The sequence below is a fragment of the Wolffia australiana genome, chromosome 12, assembly GCF_029677425.1.
Source record: "Wolffia australiana isolate 7733 chromosome 12, ASM2967742v1".
Taxonomy (NCBI): domain Eukaryota; kingdom Viridiplantae; phylum Streptophyta; class Magnoliopsida; order Alismatales; family Araceae; genus Wolffia; species Wolffia australiana.
The window spans coordinates 8,759,082-8,782,360 of record NC_135846.1 but is presented as its reverse complement, the minus strand read 5'-3'; the positions used below and the strand labels follow the sequence as shown (position 1 = coordinate 8,782,360).

Genomic DNA, 23,279 nt, shown 5'->3' with positions numbered 1-23,279 from the left:
TTTAGATGTTTTTAGTATTATTAATTTATAATTTATCATGTTATTGTTTGAATTAACCAAATATTTATGCATTAGCTAATGATTATTTTTCACTAACTTCATTGACTTCTATGAAGTCAATCAGTTTGATTTCTGATGAGTATTTTATATTTCCAAATTTACAGGAATTAGATGATATCATTCTGAGAAAAATTGGAGGATTTTAGGAGCTTAGTGATTATCAAAATGGGCTGCAAATGATGAAACGGTATTGTGGGCTTTTAAAGGAGAGCTCAGAGGGGCTTGGACCATGACCTGAACTACCTATTGGGCCTGCAAACACATTACAAAAGAAACAAACTGGAAATTACAAGGCAAAGCTCTCAACCCATGGAGAAAAAGAGGCAAAATGGCAAGAAAAGATAATAGATAATGCCCAAAGGGGTATTTTAGCAATTCTCACAATGTATAAATAGACTTTTTCTCCCTCATTTTCTCTCATTCTGGACATGCTCTAGCAAGTGTCTGGCCAGCAGGACAAGGCATTCTTCAGAATCCAGGTTGTTCAACCTGCTTAATGTAAGTTTATTGAAGTTTTCTCTTAATCTCGTCTCTTGTTTGCATTGAAAAATGCCTGATCCTGGCGAAATATAAGGATCCATACTTGAAAGGAAGCATTGAGGGCTCAGTAAACTTGCATTGAGGCTTTAGGATCTTAGATTTCTACCTTCTCCATCATTTCCCATCCATTTACCCTTAAAATCCATCACTTTCCCACTCTAAACACTCATTTTCTCCACTTTCTCTCTCTAAAATAGGTTTTTTTCTCTCACTAGAGCTTCATCTATATCCATAGTTACTCCCCTAAAAATTTCACAAAAATCTTCTTCAGTTGCATATCCAAATTCTATCTCAAAGTCCTTCTACACTCTCTCTTCATTTTCTCTCTCTATCTCCTCATTTCGGCCCTTTCTCTCTCTATAATCTGTTCTAACTCTCTCTATACCTCCATCCATATCCACAGTTGATCACCTCAAAAATTCATAAAAAATCTCCTTCATCTGCACCTTCAAATTCCCTCTCAAACTCTCTCTACACTATCTCTTCATTTTCTCTCTCTATCTCCTCATTTTCTCTCTCTATCCTCTCATTTCGACATTTTATCTCTCTAGAAAAAAACTTTCCCACTCTAAAATATCTCCCTATGTCTCTCTAGATCCTCAAGCATTCCCAACTTCGAATCCCAAAAAAACCGCATTAAAATATCATTTTTTGATCTTTTCAAAGCACAAGTTCTGTCTTCTAGCCGCCACCGTGCGGTGCCGTGCGGTGCCTGTGCGGCAGAGGCAGCCCTTTGGCTGCCGGTCCGCGTGCAGCCAGCGCAGAGGACCGCAGGGCACAGGGTACCCTGTGCAGGACTTAGCCAAATCGGCTAAGTCCTGGCCATTGGGTTAAGCCCAATAAGGCTTAAGCCCAATTTGGCTAAGTCAAGACTTAGCCAAATTGGGCTCACCTTAGTGGGCTGACCCACTAAGGCCAGCCCTCTATGGGCCAACCCAGGCCCGCCGGCCCATTTGGCTTGCCGCTGCCGCCGCTCCTTCGCCGCCGCCGCCGCCGTTGCCTCCGCTCCGCCGCCGCCGCTCCGGCGATCGCCGGAGTAGGTAAATTTCATATTTTTCGTATTTAAAATTATTTTAAAAATAGAAAAAAAATCAGAAAAATCGGAAAAATTATTTTCTGCATTGAAAAAAATCCGAAAAAATTTGGAAAAAATCTAGAAAATTCATATAATCTATTTAAAGTCATTTTAACACCTAAAATATTTCAAAAAAATCTTCTATTTCTCGTTTTTAATACTTATAGTTGTTTTCTTATGTAAATTAATTCCAGAAAATTCTAAAAATATTTATTTCTGATTAATTTGCTAAGAGAAAATAGAAAAAATAGTTTCAAAATATGATTTTTTGTTTCTCCTGGTACTTTGGCTTAATTTAAATCATAGGGAATTATGAAAATTACCTAAAGATCTAGAAACATCCCAAAAAAAAATGTATTCTTCACGTTTAAAATCGTTTTCTTCATCCCAAGCTTGAGAAAGAATTCTGAAATTAAATTTCTGCCTCTCTGTGGATCGACCCCTTACTTGCCCTGTATTAATTATAGAGTATTTAAGTGGAAAATTTTCATAAATATTGTTGGCTAAGTCTGAATCAAAACAACGACATAAAACCCCTAAATTTGGACTTATCAGTGGCCCAAATGGACATGAATAAATTTGTTAACCTTCTAGGATAGTTGTAACAGAGGAGAAGAGCAATTTAAACAGGTCATTAGACTTTTTATGATAGTGACTCAGGTGGGAGAACTTTCCAAAGAAGTAGAGAGATCACACACACACACCATTTCTCTGTGCATGCAATTCCCAAAGTCAAAATAATCAATTGGGAAATATATTAACCAATGAAGCACCAGATACCGACACACAATTGTCAAGCAGCGCAAGTTGAAGCAAAATTTAATCAAGCTCGGTTAGCAAACCAAGTGGAACTGAGCGCAAGAAGTTGTAGAGAAATAGAACATGATTGAAGTAGGAGTTGATTTCTTCACACAGGAGGAAAGAAAAATAAAGTCCTCCATCATCAAAAGGTACATGCTCTATAAGCTACCCTTTATTTTGGAATTGTTTGTCAACACTGACCACATGAGCAAGTCGATGTAGTTGGTAATTGGGGACATTCTCCTTGTCGTGAAGCCATTGATATGTCACATGGATGAGGTCCTAAAAAATCACAAAAAGAAATGGTATTCAAGGGGAGGAGGGGACGGGAGGGGATTACCTTTGGTTGAGCATGTATCTCTGAATATTGTATGCAACACCATGAAAATTAAGCTTGATGAGTATAAGGCATTATTCTATAATAATGATGTCATCCTATCTGTTGTATTTATTGATCCATTCCTCAATATTTAATGTTTGGTGATCACTCAGGTGAAGGTGGTCACCAACATCTAAAACTGCATCACAACATCTAAACTTTTCTACTCGTCACTGCCCAACACATAAAAAATATATGAAGAAAATAGGGACCATATCTAACAACTCAGAGAACTAGCTCGCGAAGGCTCGTATGATATAATTCACATCTAAAACTGCATCACAAGCTCCATTGGGGGACTTTGATATCTTCATATGTGATATTCACATTTTAGAGAAGTATACGTCACTCGAATAGTGGAGGCATCGAAGGCATTGTTGTCTATCTGGTTTTGGCAAACATTTTATGTGAATTTATCATAATTTATGTGGCATTTTCTCCTTCCAATATTCTCAACAACTTTTCAAATGAGAATTAGCTTTGATAAATACTCAGTTAGAGCAGCCTTCATTATTGCAGCAAAACTCATTTGAGTATATTCGAAGATGTAGTGGGTTTGGGCCCCAAGAGATAACACTAGGCAGTATTGACTAACATAATTTACAATGGTGGCCATGCTCGCCAAGATAAAATGACATGGTCTAAAAAATGACCACTTGCATTACACCAGATTGGGTGAGAATGCACCTTACATCATCTCATCGGGTCAGCTCCCTGATAACTTGCAAATTAACATGATTAATTAATGAATTTTACATTATATTTATGTGTTTTAATGACTATATTTGCATGTTATCATATTAAAATAAAGATAAATCACTTACACTTTCATTTTACTATTATTTATGATTTTTTATCATTTTTTACATGGAATTTAACCTCATTTCAGTGAAGAAATATTTTTTGCAAGGCTTTAAATACTTGGCTAAAGGTTGGTAAGGGTTTTTCTAATTTTTCTCGAATTTATCCATATTTTTATATAATTTTTTTACCATTACATAGCCAAGAGATGATTTTTTTATATTTAAATAATACATATTTAATTTATTTGGCATTTTATAATGTATTTATATATATATATATATTAAAGGGCATCCACGTCATTCGCCCGAAATTTGGGCGAATGAGTGGATAATTATTATTAAATAATAATAGAGAGAGAGAGAGTGATTTTTAAAAAAAAAATACAGCCACCGACATGCACGTGCGCAGCGTGCATGCGGCGCCGAGTTGCCGCGTGCATTAATGCACGCGGCAACCGACATGCACGTGCATTTAAGCAGCGTGCATGCGGCATCGAGTTGCCGCGTGCATTAATGCACACGGCAACCGACATGCACGTGCAAATATATTTTTTATTATTATTATTTTTTGCAGGCGCTGACGAGGCACATGGTCAAATATTGCGGCTGGCTTTGTTTTTTTTCTTTTTTTTTATATACACACGGCGACGTGGCTTCTTTATAGCCATTCAAAGAGGCTAATCATTCTCCAATCATTGTGGGCAGCCGACGCGGACAACGATGTGTCGACACGTGATCCGATAAGGCGGAAAACGAGAAAGAATGCGTCAGCCAATCAGAAAATTGATTTTTTTAAATATAACAAGATGATCCAATGGCCTAGATTAATCCTCACTAAAATCTTGATATATTGAGATCTGGACGTTCGATTGGGCTGAAATTTTGAGGGTAGGTTTGTCTTTTCTCCCTCTACAATCCAGACAGTTGGATCTTTAAATAGAGGTCTGGAAATGGGCGAAAAGCACTTTTTGAAGCTCTCTCCATGGATTTGGCCAGGAAGGACACAAGGGATGCTTTGGAAGTTGACAGTTCTTGATTCTGCACTCAAAGTTGTAAGTTACTAATTTGTATTTCAATCTTCTTCTTGAATGATTCTAAAACGCCAAGGCATGGGCGAAATGTACATGCCCTAGAAGTTGGTTTTGAATGAAATCAGCACTGCATTTTGATTCTGATTCAATATCTGATTTTTGATCCTTAATTATACATCAATTTAGAACATTTCTACTTCATTAGATTTTTAATGTACGGTCGGAGCTCATCTTTTCCCCAAATTCTTCACTTTCTCTCTCTAGGTTAATTTATCTAGTTTATCTCTCTAGATTTCGATTTTTATTGTTTAGGAATTTATTTAAATATATAAAAAACTTTAAAATAAAATTTTATTCGAAAATTCATTCATCTTGAAGTCCAATTATAAAAATCCCTTTCTTGATTATTTAATTCCCAAATTTAATTCATAAAAATTGTCTTAAAATTTTATAATAATTGGGAAAGTAATAATCCGAATTAATCTGATCTTAAAATTGAAATATTTCTATCTTGGGGTTTCTGACCGAAATATTTAAAATCAAAACTAAGTCTTACTTAGTTTTGATTAATTAAAAACATTATTAAGCATAATTAAGATTTATTAATTGTAAAATTAATTCATCTTTGAATTAATTCATTGAAATTAGATAAAAATTGTTATTTGTTGCCTCCCTGTGGTTCGACCCCTTGCTTACTCGATATTCTATATTTATTGATTAAGGGAAATTATAAATTTTATTGTATAAGTCTAACGCCAGATCAACGACATATTTACGTGCATTTTTAGGCTTATCACTCCCTTGACCCTATGATTAGAGTAAACCTTTTACCCTATGCCACATAAGTCTGTGTGGATGTGGTCAATCCTACCATTGTACAGTACTCACCTGAAGCTATTTATTACAATATTCACTTCATGTGCACCTCTGGATCTATCCCCCTCTATTCAATCTAGCGTTTGTGGTACCAAGTATGGAGTCTACATACCTTACATTGGCACCACCTTTAGTCAGCGTATGGTTCCTACAGACTAGGGGCATCACATTTTTTCTCATCAAAATGATTGACATCATCTGTAGTATCCCCCACTATTATATGTCACCATCAACCCAAGCACACTTCCATGACATGTTTTAAGTTCATTGAAATATACATTTTTCATTATTATTCCGGTGTGACATTATTAATGAAGATCATGAATCCATGCAATGACTTAGTGAGCTGCCATAATATAGTTATCACTAGTGTTTAAACTTGCATTCTAAATACTCGTATTCAAAGGATACTCAAGAAGGACATCGAGTTATCCAAAAATAATAACACTATCTAAACCTACTTATATGATAAGTATGGTTGACCGTGTGTTCATTGGTTTAGAGACACTATGGATAAATGGTGAGCAATTTTTAGGGAAAGAGTTCACTGAGTTAATCCATATGAATCTCTGAATAGCCTTATACCTAAATGCCAATCATGTTAATTCAGTCGTGGTCCTATAAGTAGTTTGTTTACCTAAAATACTATGGACATATTGCGTATGGAAAAGTATATTTTGACTTAGAGATATGAGTTTCTAATCACATGATTTAGACATGTCTAGTTTGAATATAGCCAGAACTTCATGAAGGTGATTGGTCGATTAAAATGGGATTATACACCCCTCAAAATAAGAGGAGATTGACTCAAAAAAAGAAGCTTTTTTCATATTCTAGGTCCTTGATAAGGATGAAACAAAAGAATTCCTACATCGGAAGACTTAAAATGGAATTGAAACAACTTCTACAAAATGATGAATCAAATCACCTAGGCATAGATCAAATTCATGTTTTTCGGATCCATGAATGGGATGTGTCGATATGCTCAAATGTGCGGTCTCTAGATGTATCTACATAATCCCTGACATTCCAAATCCCCTCCACTTTGACAAGCTATGTTCATAGTTTGTGATCATATTATGTTGTCCCAATTGCATTCAGAATGGAAATGAGCTATTAGGAGAAAAAGGGGAGGAGCCCTGAAAAATTTTGACTTGGGTGAATTTTTTTCAGGTCATTACCCTATATATAGTAAGAAAGTATTTTTCATTAAAGCCCACAAACTATAAGTATGTCTTCCAACATTTAAAATATCATTTGTGTGTGACCCTATAGGCCCATGTATCAATTTAGTTAACTACTCTAATGGCCTAATAAGCTTTATTATCCTTATGAATTAAATAACTATATCATAATATATATATATATATTAATGACAGACCAATTTAACACAATGGATATGTCGAGTTGCCAGCCTGAGGTTGCCAAGCAATACCTTGTGCTCTTGAAGATACAAAAGAGTATGTATCGACTCACTCATCAGCCCTTCTTGTCATTAGTTACCGTGTAGGTTTAGTAACTCATCCACTTAATTCTCCTAGGATGACTTAGGGCATAGCAAACCATCAAATGCTAATCATTAATCTGAGTTAGTATTAATGCATTCAGAATTTCATTGTGGAACTATTTTATGATATGCCACTACTTAAACCAAGGACTTCATTGTATCATCTTCTTTGAGTTGTCTCCTCTTATATGAATAGCACACATATCATCTTGACCATTCAATTTTCTTCTTGAACTTCTTCTTGAAACTAAACTAGATTATTTAGAAACTCTTAGGTTGTAGTCAAAGTACAACCCTCCATCCACAAGATGTATTTGGTGTCTGATAATCTCAATTTTAGGGTTAAAATTCGTCGTTGGTGATTGAGATTATCCAATCTATATATATATATATATATATATATATATATATATATATATATATATATATATATATATATAACCGTCCTTGAAAATACGTAGTTAGTGATGAGTATGGTTTGTCTCCACAGGAAACGATGAATAAGGAATTACTTTCTCATACTAATGATGATGAATGAGAGGATCGATGAAAACAAGATTTAAGGACGTGAGTTAGTGATATCAATTAAAAATACGTAAGTTATAAGTTAATTTAACTTAAATAAAAGAGTAAGTGCACGTGACGGATATGATGATAGTGATTGGATTTGGAATGGTACGGTGGCAAGGATGAAGAGATGAGAAAAAGAGAGTAAAATGAGAGTGCAAGAACGATGATAAACCCTAATTATGTTAATGAAGGCATCGAGAAAGAGACAACATAAGGCGGAGATACTTACCGTAGATCCTTACATTCCACCAGGATCACGATGATTTATGAGTGCCAATAAGCTCTCCCTCTTCTCCAATGCTTCGCCCCACACACCCTGAGCACCAAGAACGCTCTTGATGGATCTCAAAACTCACTATCTTTCAATCAGCCTACACAAGTAGGAAGCAAGTTAAAGATGAATTTTACAATGATCCAGGTCTCTATTTATAAATCAGGATAGAAAGAGGAGGGGCAGATGAAGCAACGCTGAAAATTTTAGCTAAATCGGAGTTGTAGATCAAAAGTTATGGCCGTTTGTAGTTGAAGAAATCCTAGCCATTGATAGTTTCTCTCTCCTTGTCATCGTCGTCGTTTTCCGTGCACATTGAGAAGTCAAAGCACTCTGGATTCCGCGTCACATTGTACTCCGCATGTGCTTGTCTTTATCCATTCGGCACCTATCATTTTTCACGCCACGTGCGCCTAGAGAGAAGAGAAAAGGACAAAAGAAAGAAAAAGAAAAGCAAAGAAAAAGAAAGAAGTTCCGCAGCTGATGTGGCGGCGCGTCAGCATGTGCCATGTTAGCGCAGACTTATTTCTTTATTCCCTTCTTTTCTTTTAATCTTAAAAGGGTGGATGTGGACGCACCACGTCACCCTGCGCCATAAGAGCAACAATAAGAAAACGTGTGATAATATAGCAATCATCGCTTATCGCGAAGCGATGATTACCTAGTTAATGGTTGGCTGTCGCCAATCATTAACTCGGCTAATGATTGGCTGGCGCCAATCATCATAGAAGGCCCTGATTTGTCGCCGTTCAACGAATCAAACGACGACAAGTGGCGGAGCGAAATAAAAAAAAACTAAAAAACCTTTAAAATTCATATTAAATAAAATAAGAGTCCAAAAAATACATATAAATATATATTTTGACGTAGAAAAATCATATTTTGTCTCAAATATTATATTCTTTTAGAATCTATTGTTAGAAAAATCCCAAAAATGCAGAAAATTCAGATATACATTCTAATATAGATTTAATCATTTTAAGCTTGATAACATGCAAATATGAGTAATTCAATGCAGATAAACATGTAAATATGATCATATAAGGTACTAAAAATGTATGTTATTAGTTTCTTAGGTCTAAGGACCACCTACACAACCTTATGTGAATCATCCTGATTGGAAATTTGGTGTAATACCATTCAGGAATTCATACAGATCAAATCAGAGATTGGGTTAAAGAATGTGGAACATATATAGAGGGAATGTGTGATTGGGGTAGGGGTCACATATATTTCTATCAGATATACTAAATTCATTAATCATGGTTGTGGAGATATTGGGGAAGACATTCTAAAATGATCCCCATGAAGAGTTAGTGCTTACTGAATGAGAGTTAGATTTTGATGACTAACCACACCCCAAGTCATTCAGTTTTTTATGGAGGGTAACACATATATGCCAACTGATGAAGACAAAGGTTCCATGAGAGAGTTGAATCAATACTATGTATATACTCAAGCACAAGGTGTAGCTTGGCACCCTATGGCCCAGAAACTTAACCTATTGAGTTGGTTAAATTGGTCCTTGATTAAGTAATCTATATATGTTGATCTAATTAATTAATAAGGTTATTCAGTCAATGTTATTAGCCTATCAAAGTTATTAAATAGAATGATACATGGGCCTAGAGGATCACACACAGAAGATTACTGGACATTGGTGGATATACTCAAAATTATAAAGCTTATATGAAAAGTATGTTAAATAAATATAAATATAGGGGTAACCATTTGAGGTGCCCATGTCAACTAGACCTGGCCGCCATTGTCAATAGGAGCCCTCCTTTTCTTCTTTTGAATGCTCTACTTACTCCATTGAGTGTGTCTTGATAGTGAGAAGACCAACTAGATCTCCAGGAATAGCTAGAGTAGAAGAAGATAGTGAGGAGACCATTGATTGACTGAATGGCTTGAAGAACCTCTCCAAAGGATCAAATCAATGATGGAATTAGTTTCCCATAAGGTAATGCGGTTATCTGAATCTGAAGTTATCATTAAAATTTTATTTATATTTTTTTTTGCATGATATTTGATTTCATTCAATCAATCCAAGCCATTATATCCCAACAAAGTGTTCATGTTGATGCAAGAAAGTCAATTAGTAGGGCATCAACCTCCATGCCGACATCAAAAAGGCATTAGAACCGACATGTATTTCTCATCTTACTTAAGCATTTGTGATTTGAATTATATTAATCATTACCAAAAAAATTTAATTCAATAAAATTACAGGTTATATGATGGTGTGAAGGTTAGTCAAATGAGGAAAGAGTCATCATTTTTAGCTTAGGGAGCACTGAGTTGGAAACAATTTTGTCTTTCTTTGACACATTGTGAGGACTTGTTTCCTCCTTTAATCTCCATCATGATATCAAATATCAAATGAAGAAATACCCTATATCTAGGAAAAGGAAGATGGAAGAATATGATAATAACAGATAGCGGACAAACCAATATCTAGTAAAACAAAAATGGAGTTATATGAGAATATGAGATTTTAGGTATAAAATTTCCACTACCAAAGAAAATGAAGATGGAATTATATGTAAGTAACAGATATTGGTAGTAATATGGCCAATGTCCGAATATTAAGACAGATACTGAAGGGGTGTTGATGCAGGACAACTAGAGGAACGCGTGCAGGCGACTAAGGAGACGGGATGGATGACGATGGGTGCAGAACGCAGGAATGGTTTAGGATAGGCGGGATAAATCAGACCACAAATCCACACGACCGGTTTCGAAAACTTAAAACCGATGAAATAATGGTGGTGTAGTCCCTTTCCTCGTCGAGGGTGGGAGTATTGTCTTCAACCACCGCGACGATGCCAAAGCACCAAATCCAATACTTTCGACTTCGCGTTCGGGGGAAAAACTCACAAAAAGAGCTAATCCACTGATCGTTGAAATTCCAAGAAACTCAAAGCAAATCGGATGGCGATGGAAGAATTCTCATGGAATACTAGACGGAGAACACACAACACCAAAGAGTTCAGACGTACCTCGGCACCGGAGTGGCTCGGCGATCCGGGCGTTGTATGGCCCCGCTTGGATGATATAGCTTGGCAATCCAGGCGTTGAGCGGCCCTGGCGATGGGATAGCCGGACTAAGCCTGGTTGCTCGGTGGCCGGAGTGCTTGGGTGTGGGGCATCGTTGGCGGGACAATTGATGTGCGCTTCGACAGGCTGTCGCGGATCCAAATGCACGGTCAATTGGCTGGGGGTCAAGGGGGGAGTCGCCCCTTGTGGGGTGCGGGGCCGCGCCCCGACACCAAAACAGTATGCACGACGACCTGTGGCGGCGAGGGCATCTGGGGCGTGGGCGGTCAGCGTGGCAGCCTGTGCGGGCGACCAGGTTGGCGGCATGCGCAAGCGTGGCTGGCGCGGGCAAGCCGGCTTGGCTGCCTACACGGGCGGCGTTGGTGCCTGCGCGGGCGACCTAGGCACGGGCGGCCGGTGGCGGCCTGCGCGGCGTGGCTGGCGGGCAGCGGCAGCTGCCTGCATGGGCATGGCTGCACGGCGGCCCGGCAGCTGCTGTCTGGCGCCAACGCCTAAACAAGCGGCGATGGAGGCCTGTCGCGGGCGTGGCGCGCGGGTGGCCAGCAGCTACCTGCGCGGCGGCGTTGGTGCTGCGCGGGCAGCCTAAGCGCGGCGGCTGGTGGCGGCCTGCAGGCGTGGCTGCGCGGGTGGCTGGTGGCGGTCGCGCGGCGGCCAATGGCGGCCTGCGCAGCGTGGCTGCAGGCGGCGAGCTTGGCTGCCTGGGCGAGCGGCGTTAGCGCCTGCGGCGTGGCTGGCGCGATCGGCGGCAGGCTGCCAACGCGGCGTTGGCGCTGCGTGGCGATCGGGTTGGCGGCTTGTGCGGGCAGCTTGTGGTGGCCTGCGCAGGCGTGGCTGGCGTGCGCGGCCGGCCTGGCTGCCTGCACGAGTGGCGTTGGCGCTTTCGCGGGCGGCTGGGTTGGCGCCCTGCGCGGACAGCGTTCGCGCAGGCAGCTGGCAGGCAGTCTGCACGAGCAAGGGTGCCAACGACGGAGATGTGGATAAAGATTGGCGGCGACGGCAGCGACGGTCCGGCGAGGATAGGGTTAGGGCAAGCCTTCCAAGAAGAAAACTCAATTCTTGAAATAAACTTTGCCAAGTGTTTCTTACGACATTGGCCTTCATATAGGCCTTGGAGGAAAGATAAAATATGGGAAATGACGTAAAAATAAAACGTGGGAGACGTGTAATCATGTCACGTCAAAGGGCAGTTTTGGATTTGTCATTGGCGACGTCTCTTGAGGCGGTGGTGGCACGTCCGAAGTCTGGCGGTTATTTGGTTGATGTCGATAACGAGTCTGCATTCTCGGCGTGTTAGATGACGTTGGTAGCGCGTCCGGTGTCGATGCATTGACGTCGTCGCCACCAGGTGTGAACAATGGTGAGTGACGATATCAGTTATTAGAATCTGATATCTAGATAAAGGATACCAATATCTGGACTGATGATGAACCATAAATTAGGGTTAAATATGTTATTTAAGGCTTCTAGTTTATACAACAATATTTATTCTTTTCTAACAAGTATAGAGCGAGTAAGGGTCCAATGCACAGAGAGCAAGTATTGAATAAGTGAATTTTATCTTTGATTTTTATTTTTTAAGATTTTTATATTGATTTTCATTAAAAAAGTCTAGTTTAACAAAATAAACTAGTTAAAAGTAATTTTAGATAATTATAAGAAGGTCAGAAAACCTTTATCCTATTTAACCTAATTTATTCTGATTTTATAGAATAATTTTTAGAATTTTAATATAACTTTATTGTAGAAAAATATTAATTAATTCTAACTTGAAATACCTTAGTCAATACTTTGGGAGAATTGGGTGATAGTAGACGGAGATGGACTGGAGAGGATTTAAGGAAAAATGGAAATTCATTTCAAAAGAGAAATAAATCATTTTAAGCTTTAATGACATGGATTTATGATAATTTAAATGATAATAAAAATTAGTATAAAAATACCATGTTATTTGAGACTATCGACAAGGACCCAATAGATGGATCTCACATGTAAATATATAGATATAAAAAAAAATTATAAAATAACTTTTACCCACGTGGATAAAGTTCAAAAACAATAAGTAAATATATATATCTATATATATATTGTTGGTGTGAGCCTGATAAGCCTAAAAATGGTGTGATTAAATGCAGGTTTAATGATAACACCCAAATTTTGGTATTTATTTCAAGAAATTAGCACAATTTTATGCATTTAAAGAGTTTAAAATGGGGTTGTTATCATATATTTACATGTAATTAATGTTTCCAAGTGATTTCTGATTTTTCCCTAATTTTCTGTTCATTTTATGAATTTTTTGGGATTTATTTAAGCTTAAAATAATTATTTTTAAATGCAAATGGCAGGTTTAAAATTTAATTTGAGGTTAATTAGTGTGGGGATGAATTTTACTGGATTTTCTAGAATTTCTTGGGATTTTCTAGGGTTTTTTTAGGATTTTATTGGATTTTTCTGGGATTTTATTTGAGGAAGAAAGGAATTTTTAAAGAGGAAAAGGATATATTCATAAGTAGAAAATGAGGTTTAAAGTAATTTTCAAACTTCCCGGGGCTTTTTGTATATATGTGTTGCAATTATATCCCTAAAACAGCTCTTGGTCGTGGTTCTAAGCAATTAAAATAGTTTCAGGGTTTTAATGCAATTAATCTTGATTTATTTAATGGTTTTAAGGGAAAAAATGGAGGAGAGAGAAAGCTAAAAGGATATATACATAATTATTTTTTGGGCGGTGTCGTTCGGTGCATGTGTATTTAATTAGGGGCTGTTTTGGAAAATTGTAGTACATTCTCTCTCCGGGAGGTAAGTTCACCTCCCGTGCTGTGCATACAAAGCGCACACACAGAAGATGACGTGGTGCTCTGTGATTGGGTCAAAGTATGCGCACAAGTAAATGGAAATTGCTACATATTATATTTGTTTTTATTGTTTTTTTCTTTACTTTTGATTTGAGGACAGGGGGTACGTGGCACCACAAGATTGAACCCAATTTTTAAGTTTAAATGCATCGGCCAATCAGGGAACAACACGACATTGCGTGTATAAAATAAATTAAATGAAATAAATGGAAATTGATCAAACGGCAAAGCTTGGTCAATTTTCATTTATTAATAACTTTTGATCCTGAAGTCCGATTGCGATGAGTTTTTTTATGGATTTGCTCGTCTTGACCTCCTCTATCTATCTCTATGGTTGGATCATTCAGATCCAGTCTACATCAATGGATAAAAATTAGTTACTGAACAGGGATAAAATGCTAATTTTCACCATTTAACCAAAGTATAAAAGCCAAATTTCGAGAGGAGGGGGTCATTCTGGATGGTGCTATATTACAGCTACAAGACAAAGAGGATCTCCAGCTCCGATAAACCTATTTGGTACCTTTTTTCTTCTTTGTATTTGAACTTTTAGTGTACTTTGGATGATGTTTTAGTTAAATTTCTTCTTCATTCTTCTTAATCTTCGTCTGAACTTCTAAATTGCTAGGCTTGAGTGAAATGTACAAGCCCTTACTGAGATTGAGAGGAGAGATTGAGAGATTTACCTAACTATTCCAAGTGCACATTAAAAAAACTATGAAAAAAACTTCAATTTCTAAGAGATTAAATTTCTCTTTTTATTATCGAATAGTGTAGTTATTTCTGAATTATCAAACCTACAAAACCAACCAAACCAAATCAAAATTTCCCTCTCAACCTCTCTAATTGACCCCTTTGACCCTTCTCTTTGGATCAAAGAAGCCAATCTAGAGCCCTCTATTTCTTCTATTCCTCTCATCTCTTCTACCCCCCTTTCTAACTTCCTTGTCTAATTAGGCTTATTTGATCTTCATTGAAGATCAAATTAACTCTAATTAGGGTTAGATCTCAAGCAGATCATCAAATTGGATTCCTTACTGGCTTCCCTTGGACGATACCTCTACTTATCATTATACATCTTAAGTAAGGTTTTATAAATTTTATTGTATAAGCCAAAATTGACAACGACAAGGGAATAAACTTGGTAAAAATGACCCCTATTTTTGGCTTATCATTTAATCATGTCATTGGATTTAAGATTATGCGATAAAATTTATAAAATTGTTTTCAAAATATAGAAAGTATAGAATGATAAAGGGGTTGATTCATAGGGGGGAACTGTCCTCAAAATCTGCATCTATTTTATGGTTCTAGGAAATAGAAATTTCAGGAAGAAATGGGATGCCTAATAAATAGAAAGTATGCAAAAGGAGAGAAGGGGATCAAGAAATCTGAACCTTCTCCTGAAGATTCAGATTACCTGAATGATTGATGAGAATGATTGCGGTGTTTTTGGCTTGATCCTCTTGAAAGGGTCAATACCCAAGTGAAGAAATGAGCAGAAAGAAATCCTGGCCCTTCTTGATCTTGATTCTCCCTTGGAGGAAACAAGATCCTGAAGGAAAACTAAATATAAGTGCTGAATAGGTGTAGGTAACAATATATTAAATATCAATGTGATCCTAGCAGTGGTAGATGACCTATATATTTTTTGGATTTTAGATTGTACTCTTGAACTAAGGTGATGCTCTCCCCTCAATAACTCCTCCTAAAGCTTGAATGTTTCACTCATGCTCGCATTTTGGAAACAAAGAAGAAGAAGATCAAGAGGGGAAGAAGAAACTCCCCAGATTAACTCAAGAACTGCAGAAAAATTTGACTTCCAAAGCTTGTCATGTCCTTCCTTTCCAACTAGGCTTGGGGAAAGTATGAAGTGATTTTCCCCCATTATTGGCATTATTTCAAAAATCCCTGTAGTGGATGGAAATAGTAAGAGAAGACAAAACTACCCTCAAAATTTCAGGTCAATCCAAAGGTCGGATCTTAAGATATCAAGCTTTAAAATTTCGTGAATTATGGCCATCCAATATCTTCATTTTCTCTCTCCTCCAACTGTCGCCAGCTCATCTTGCCTTTCACGTTAAGAAATGAATCTCTCTGAAAATCCTTTGTGGGAAATTTTGAGAAAATGTGTAAAAATTCTAGAAAAATTAGGAAACACCTTTAGTAATTCTAAACAAGTACTCTTTGCCTTGTAAAATTAACTTTATGAATCTAAAGTCAAAAAAATCTGAAAAAAACAAAATATAGACAAATCAGATGTTTGCGCAAAATGCAGTTTTAATTAGTTTAAAGAATGAGAACATCTAATTATGGACATTTGGATTCATATATTTATGTTTATGCATGATATTTATTTAGTAATTTGCATGTTATCATAACCCCCCAAAAAGGGAATTTACACTAGAATATGTTGGAGTTAGGGACATACATCATTGCCTCATGTTGACTTTGATCTTGGAAGATCATGCTTCTATTCCTGATGTGATACTTCTCATTTTTTAACAAGTCATTAGCCATGTAAAAAAAGGCCTCATTACTCTCAAAAACAAGAAAATTAAGTAAATTGTCATTTAAAGAATACTGAAATCAGATATTGGCATCAAATAAACATGTCTGCCACTGATATCAGACATTGGCATCCAAAATCCCAAATAAAAGCAAATGCTGATATTTGGATGGTTACTAACATCAGATATCTGCACTATAGTAACTGATATCCAGATATCAGTACAAAGATAGTTCAATCAATTCTAAGGCCCACTAATTACTGTCTATAATGTTATAATTAGATATGTATGTTATTTTGAGCAATCGCATTTGATGTGAGATAAACGCAACTTCCAGTTAATATATATTAAATATCAATTGTATCCTTTATCTGTGCTTCCAGAAACCTGTGTTTGATTCCTACTTGAATCTCATCTTGTTCTTGTTCCTTCAAACGTATCGAAATTTGTGTCTTGCTTGTCTATTCCTTTATGGCTTTGTTTTGTGGAAATACTTTTGGAATTTCAAAACTAAGCATACCTTCACTATTTATTTTTCTCTATGTCTTAACCTATCCTCTTCCATCACTTCTTTATTTCCCTCTCCATTTTGTTCCTTTCCCTTTACCTCACTCTTGATACGTATATCCGTCGTAGTCTATCCACATCCTCACAACTCTCATCTTCTCTTCCTAATTTCCTGGCGCTAACTCAGCTGCTGTTGAACAGAACCTGATATATGCATCTCTTCCCTCTCAATATCACATTTTCCATTTCTCTCCATTTTCCTCTCAGGCTATTTCCACCTATGTCTCTGATGCTTATCCTTTGATGTTTAAATCTCTATCAATCTCAATTCTCTTCTCTCTCCCAACTAATTTATTTCTCTATAGCTTCCAAATCTCCCCCCTTAATCTCTTAGACTTTAGCAATCATCTCAGCAAACCACCTCAACCTATTCATTCCACAACTGTTTCCCCTCACCCATACCTTAACGCCCTTTTTCAATTCATATCCTTTACTCTATCATACTTTTTTCATCCTTTTTTAAATTGTCTGTCATCAGGGGATAACCATCATTCCGAAGAAGAAGTCAATGTAAACAAAAAAATCAGATTAAAATATAATTACATTCAATGAAAATATACTGAACTTTTCTTTAGTCCTTAATCGTCTGTTGTCATAGGGAAAAATTATCATTCCTGAGAAGAACTCAGGAATTAACCGTAAAAACCTAATTTTTGTAAATGAAGTCGATTATTCATCCACTTCTAATCGTTCATCCACTTCTGATTGTTGTAAACTTCCAACGATTTAGGCGAGACCGTATTTTCTTTATGTCACGTCTAACATCCGATCGCCTGGACGGGACGCCTTTTTCATCCCTGAACGAAAAGCGAAAAGATCGTCCCGTCCGTGTCCATGCACTATGTCAGTTATGGATACCATGAGTTGCACCCTGTTTCCACTCTCCTCTTCCTTGTCGGGTACAGATAGCACCCAGATTCATCCGTCATCCGTCATCCGTCATCCGTCATCCGTCATCCGAACTAATAAACTAAAACCAGATCTAACTCGAATCCTCTTGCACAGAAGGGGGGGGGTCAAGTGCGATGGCGGTGCTCTCTCCATCGCCGGTGATGCCGCCGTCGCCGCCGCCCTCGTCGCCGCCTCCGCCGCCGCTGATCGCCGACTCCGCCGCCGAGCGCGCGGCGGAGGAGAGCTCGATCGACTTCGGCAGCCGGCAAACCCTCGATCAGATCCGAAATCTCACCGACGTCGCGGCCATGACCCGCCTCCTCCACGAATGCATCGCCTACCAGCGCTCCCTCGACCTCAATCTCGAGTCTCTCCACGCCCAGCGCGCCGATCACGACCGCCAATTGATCACCCTCCACCGCTCCTCCCATCACCTCCTCTCCTCCGTCCGATCGGACGCCGCCCACCTCCTCTCCTCCGTCCGATCCACCTGCGAGCTCGCCGACCGCGTCAGCTCCAAGGTCCGCGAGCTCGACCTCGCCCAGTCCAACGTGCAGGCCACTCTCTCCCGCATCGACGCCGTCGTCGAGCGCGGCCACTGCCTGGAAGGCGCGCGCCGCGCCCTCGACGCCGAAGACTACGAATCCGCCGCCGGCTTCGTCCGCACCTTCCTTCAGATCGACGCCCGCTACCGCGATCCCGGATCCGATCAGCTCGATCAGATGATGGAGATCAAACGGCAGCTGGAGTCCGTCGTCCGGCGCCGCCTCTCCCTCGCCATCGACCAGCGAGACAAGCCCGGCATTCTCCTCTTCCTGAGAACCTTCCCCCCGCTGGGGCTGCAGCAAGAAGGGCTCCAAGTCTACGTCGCCTATCTCCGCAAGGAAATCGCCCTCAGATCGAGGCTCGATTTCGAGCGCTTGGTCGAGCTCTCGGCGCAGCAATCGAAGGGTAATCACGCGGAGGAGAGCGCCTTCGTGGAGTGCTTGATGCAGCTGTTCAAGGACATCGTCGAGGCCGTGGAGGAGAAGGACATGGACGAGAAAGACAAGGTACTGAGGAGCCTCTGCGGGGACGACGGGATTGTCTACGCCATCTGCGAGCTGCAGGAGGAGTGCGATTCCAGAGGAACCCAGATTCTGAAGAGGTACATGGAGCACAGGAATCTGCAGAGATTAGCGGCGGAGATCAACTCCTACAGCAAGAATATGCTCCCCCCGGCGGCATCCGACGGCCCGGATCCGAGGGAGGTGGAGAGGTACGTGGAAGAGATTCTGAATCTGACCCAGCTCGGGGAAGACTACGTGGAGTTCATGCTGTCGAAGATCCGAGGGCTGGGATCGGCCGATCAGGAGCTGGGGCCGCGCGCCAGCAAGGCCTTCCGCAGCGGGAGCTTCAGCCGGATGCTTCAGGAATTGACCGGGTTCTACGTCGTTCTTGAGGAGTTCTTCATGGTGGAGAACGTCCGGAAGGCGATCAGGATCGACGAGCACGTCCCGGACAGTCTCACGACCTCGCTGGTGGATGACGTCTTCTACGTCCTGCAGAGCTGCTGCCATCGCGCCATCTCCACCGTCAATATCAACTCCGTCTTTCCCATCTTGAGCTGCGCGATGAACTTGCTCGGCAACGAGTACCACGACGCGCTGCAGCAGAAGATGAGGGAGCAGAACTTGAGCGCCAAGCTGTTTGTCGCCGGCCCGGCGGCGCAGAAGACGGCCGCCGAGTTCGCCGCCGCCTTGAACGACGCCGATGTCAGCACCGAGTACGTCCTCAAGCTGCGCCAGGAGATTGAAGAGAAGTGCGCCCAGGTGAGTGAAATTTCCATTTCATCGGTCATTACTCGTTGCCGACGACCCTGTTTTGGATTTTAGTAGGGAAGGTCGTGCGGTGCGGATCGAAAATTCGCATACCCTTGTGCGAATTTTCGGTCCCATTATAACCCTTTTGCGATGTGTGGTGCGAATTTTTGGTCCCACCATAACCCTTGTGCGATGTCCTATTTCTTTTCTATTTACATAAATAATTGGGCAAATTGTCACTTATAGTTCCGGATCGTCTGGGACGTGGACAATGGACGTGACGGGACAAAGATCGTCCCATCCAACGTCCAGAATCAGTGCAGGGACGTGGACGGGATGGTTTTTTCGTCTGAGACCTCCGGATGGGACGGTTTTTTCATCCGATTGGACGAAAACCGTCTGGTCCGTTCGTCACGGAACGAATTTCCGTCCCGGTTTTCGTCCACTCGGATGAAAAAACCGTTCCATCCGGAGGTCTCAGACGAAAAACCATCCCCTCCCGTCCCTGCACTAGTATAGTTCAGGATCCGACCAGGACATGGAAGATGGATGGGACGTGACGAAGATAGTCCCGTCCGACGTCCTGAATCAGTGCAGGGACGTGGATGGGACGGTTTTTTCATCCGAGTGGACGAAACTGTCCCGTCCAGAGGTCCAGGACGAAGAAAACGTCCCGTCCGCGTCCCTGCACTATATTGGCACGTTAGCACCACACAAGGCTCTGTGCGGATGTGCGGTGCTATGTCCGTGTCCCTGGGAGATGTCCGATGTGCGGTCCAAAATTCAAACAAGACCACACTTTCGCGCCAGAAGCACAAAGGCTCTGTGCAATGTGCTTGTGAAGTTTACCTGCAAGGTAATTTGAAAATTTGAACCGGACTGCACATCGCACAGTTTTGTACCAGAAGCACGAAAGGCTTGTGGATGAATCTCATCTGTTGATTCGTTCTGATGAAAGAATTGAATGAATGAGCAGGTATTTCCGGGCCATGGCGATCAAGAGAAGGTGAAGGCGTGCATGGCGGAGTGGGGGGAGATAAGCAAGAGCTTAAAGCAGGCGGTAAGCGGGGGGCTGGAGCAGCTGGCGGGGACGTTGACGCCGCGTATACGGCCGGTGCTCGACAGTGTGGGCACAGTGAGCTACGAGCTGACCGAGGCGGAGTACGAGGAGTATGAGGTGAATGACCCGTGGGTGCAGAAGCTGCTGCACGCGGTGCAGACCCAGGTGGCGTGGCTGCAGCCGCTGTTGACCACGGCCAACTACGACGGCTGTGTCCACCTGGTCGTTGACTTTGTGGTCAAGCGGCTGGAGGTGCTGATGGTGCACAAGCGGTTCAGCCCGTTGGGCGGGCTCCGCCTGGACCGCGACGTGCGCGCCCTGGTCAACCACTTCCAAGCCATGGCTCAGCGCCCGGTCCGCGACAAGTTCGCCCGGCTCACCCAGATCACCACCATCCTCAACGTCGAGTCCGTCTCCGAGATACTTGACTTCTGGGGCGACAACTCCGGCACCATGACGTGGCGTCTCACCCCCGCCGAGGTCAGACGCGTCCTCTCCCTTCGCGTTGACTTCAAGCCCGAGGCCATCTCCGCACTCCGCCTTTGACTTTGACTTTGACTTTGACGATTCTCCCCGTTTTTATATTTTTATTAAAGATAAAAAAAGAAAACGGAAAAAAGCGCCCACAGGAAATTTTTTCGGAGGAGACGGAATATTCGGAAACGGTAAAAGCGGAAAAAAGTGGGGCGTCCCACACGGAAACGTTCTTTTCCGCGTTTGTAGAGATCTCGCCGTGGCCATCAGTTTTCCCGTCTGGTATTTAAACGAGTGATTGAAGGCGGATTTAAACGCGGTTCCGTGTTCATCTCTTCCTTGTCCAGATCCCGGCTTGCGATCTTGTTCTTGCGATCGTGTTTGATTGTCCATGGCGGATTTCATGATTCCGATGCAAATCTTGGCGTCCGGCGCTCGATTGGAGCGGATACAGGAGGAGTCGATGGCGCGGTGCAGAACGCAGGTGGCGGAGAAGAAGAAGAAGACGGCAACGGCGCAGTCGGACGGAGAAAAGAAGAACGAGAAGGATAAGGTTGCGAGGCCGCAGGGGATTCCCTCCTTGGCTCCACAATTCGACGGTCTCAACAGCTTCGAGACGATTATCTCGTCTTGATTACGGTCTTTTAGAATCCTCTCTTTCACATTCTTTCTTAATTTTTTTTTTTTAATCTGGCGTTGTGGTGATGTCCTTCTGAAGGTCTTTGATTCGTTCCGAGGAATCTCGGTGACTTGGTTGTCAGATCTCTGTGAATGGAAAGATGATTTGCGAGGTTAATATTTTCTTGGTGGTTTATTTCGTGATTAATAATTTTCACCGACATTCTTCCTTTCCTTCCCCTCGCCTTGATTCTCGCGACTGAACAAGTTTACCGGTTTTTTCTAAGTTCCAACGGAGGAATATCCCGGACGATCTAATGTACCTTTTGTGTTTTTTTAAATTTAAATTGCCTCTTCTGCCGAGGCCACTTGGTCACGTTTTTTTGTTTTCTTTCTGTTTTTCATCTTGCCAATTGGGCTAATGATTAAATAAATATATATTTTTCCGAAATATGCTACATGTTATTTTCATATGGACCAAACGAAAGATACTCTTTATCAAGGTTAGACCAAGTGAAAGGATTATATATTTCACCCGAAAAATTATATTTGATATTTATTAACTGACCCTTCATCCATGGAAAATTATATTTGATATCGATTCATTTGCTCTTCAATTCATCATCGGCCGTGTTTAAATCCATTCATACAACATCTTCATCCACTATAGACCATCCGTAAATTCATCATCATGAAAGCATGCAAATAATACATTTAATTTTACATTTCTAATTTGAAACGCAAACTTTTAGACAGCTACATCAGAATCTACGTCGTCCAAGTAGAATTATTTAAAATAAAATACAAATATGTTAATATTCGAGTTTATCCCCCAAACGCATATCTACATCAGAATCTACCTCGTCCAAAAAGAAAAATATAATATTACAACACAAAATTAGAAAAACGTTACAAAAAAACCATCTAAAATGAACACAGAAACTTCGACTTTAGACTCTTCAAAATCTTAGTAGTCCTCACAAGCTAAAAATTTTACGCCCCTAAAACATTGATTTAGTTTGTGGGGCTACTTTCCACTTTTTATGTTAAACACTATTCCTCCTCTTGGAGGGAAAATAGATTATGAGGGAGCATTTGCCAGTCGTCCATATCTATTTGGCTAAATTGAATATTATACATCCAATTTCTTGTAGGGATTGAAAATGAAAGTTACATCAAGCTTCGATTAGAATATTCAAAATGATGAACCAACTAATACATATATAGCACATCTAAAGAAATAAGCATTATATTCCAAAGAGTTTGGCATTGTACTTGGCCAAAACAAGATATAAACACCGCATTTCATGGGAGAATACATATTCTGATGCCAAAGGGACATAATAACAATGGTGTGTTTACACTTGTAAGGTAAAAATTAGAACCCCTCGGTCGATGAAAATACACTTGTAAAGTTGGTTCACTTTTTTGTTTTCATCAATTGAGGGGTTCTAATTTCTATGCAAAATAAAGAATAAATTTAAGCGTATTCAAAGTATTTAATTGGGTAAAAGTTGACGAATAAAGAT

General features: G+C 40.4%; 1 protein-coding gene across 1 annotated transcript; it reads left to right on the top strand.

Annotated features, from left to right (window-relative positions):
* The first annotated feature begins 17,915 nt into the window (after positions 1 to 17,915).
* LOC144709983 (conserved oligomeric Golgi complex subunit 4) lies at positions 17,916 to 21,928 on the top strand. The gene is made up of 2 exons (XM_078583617.1): positions 17,916 to 19,607; positions 20,575 to 21,928. The coding sequence occupies exons 1-2, from the start codon at positions 17,931 to 17,933 to the stop codon at positions 21,202 to 21,204; spliced, it is 2,307 nt and encodes a 768-aa protein (XP_078439743.1). The 5' UTR covers positions 17,916 to 17,930; the 3' UTR covers positions 21,205 to 21,928.
* The last annotated feature ends 1,351 nt before the right edge of the window (positions 21,929 to 23,279 follow it).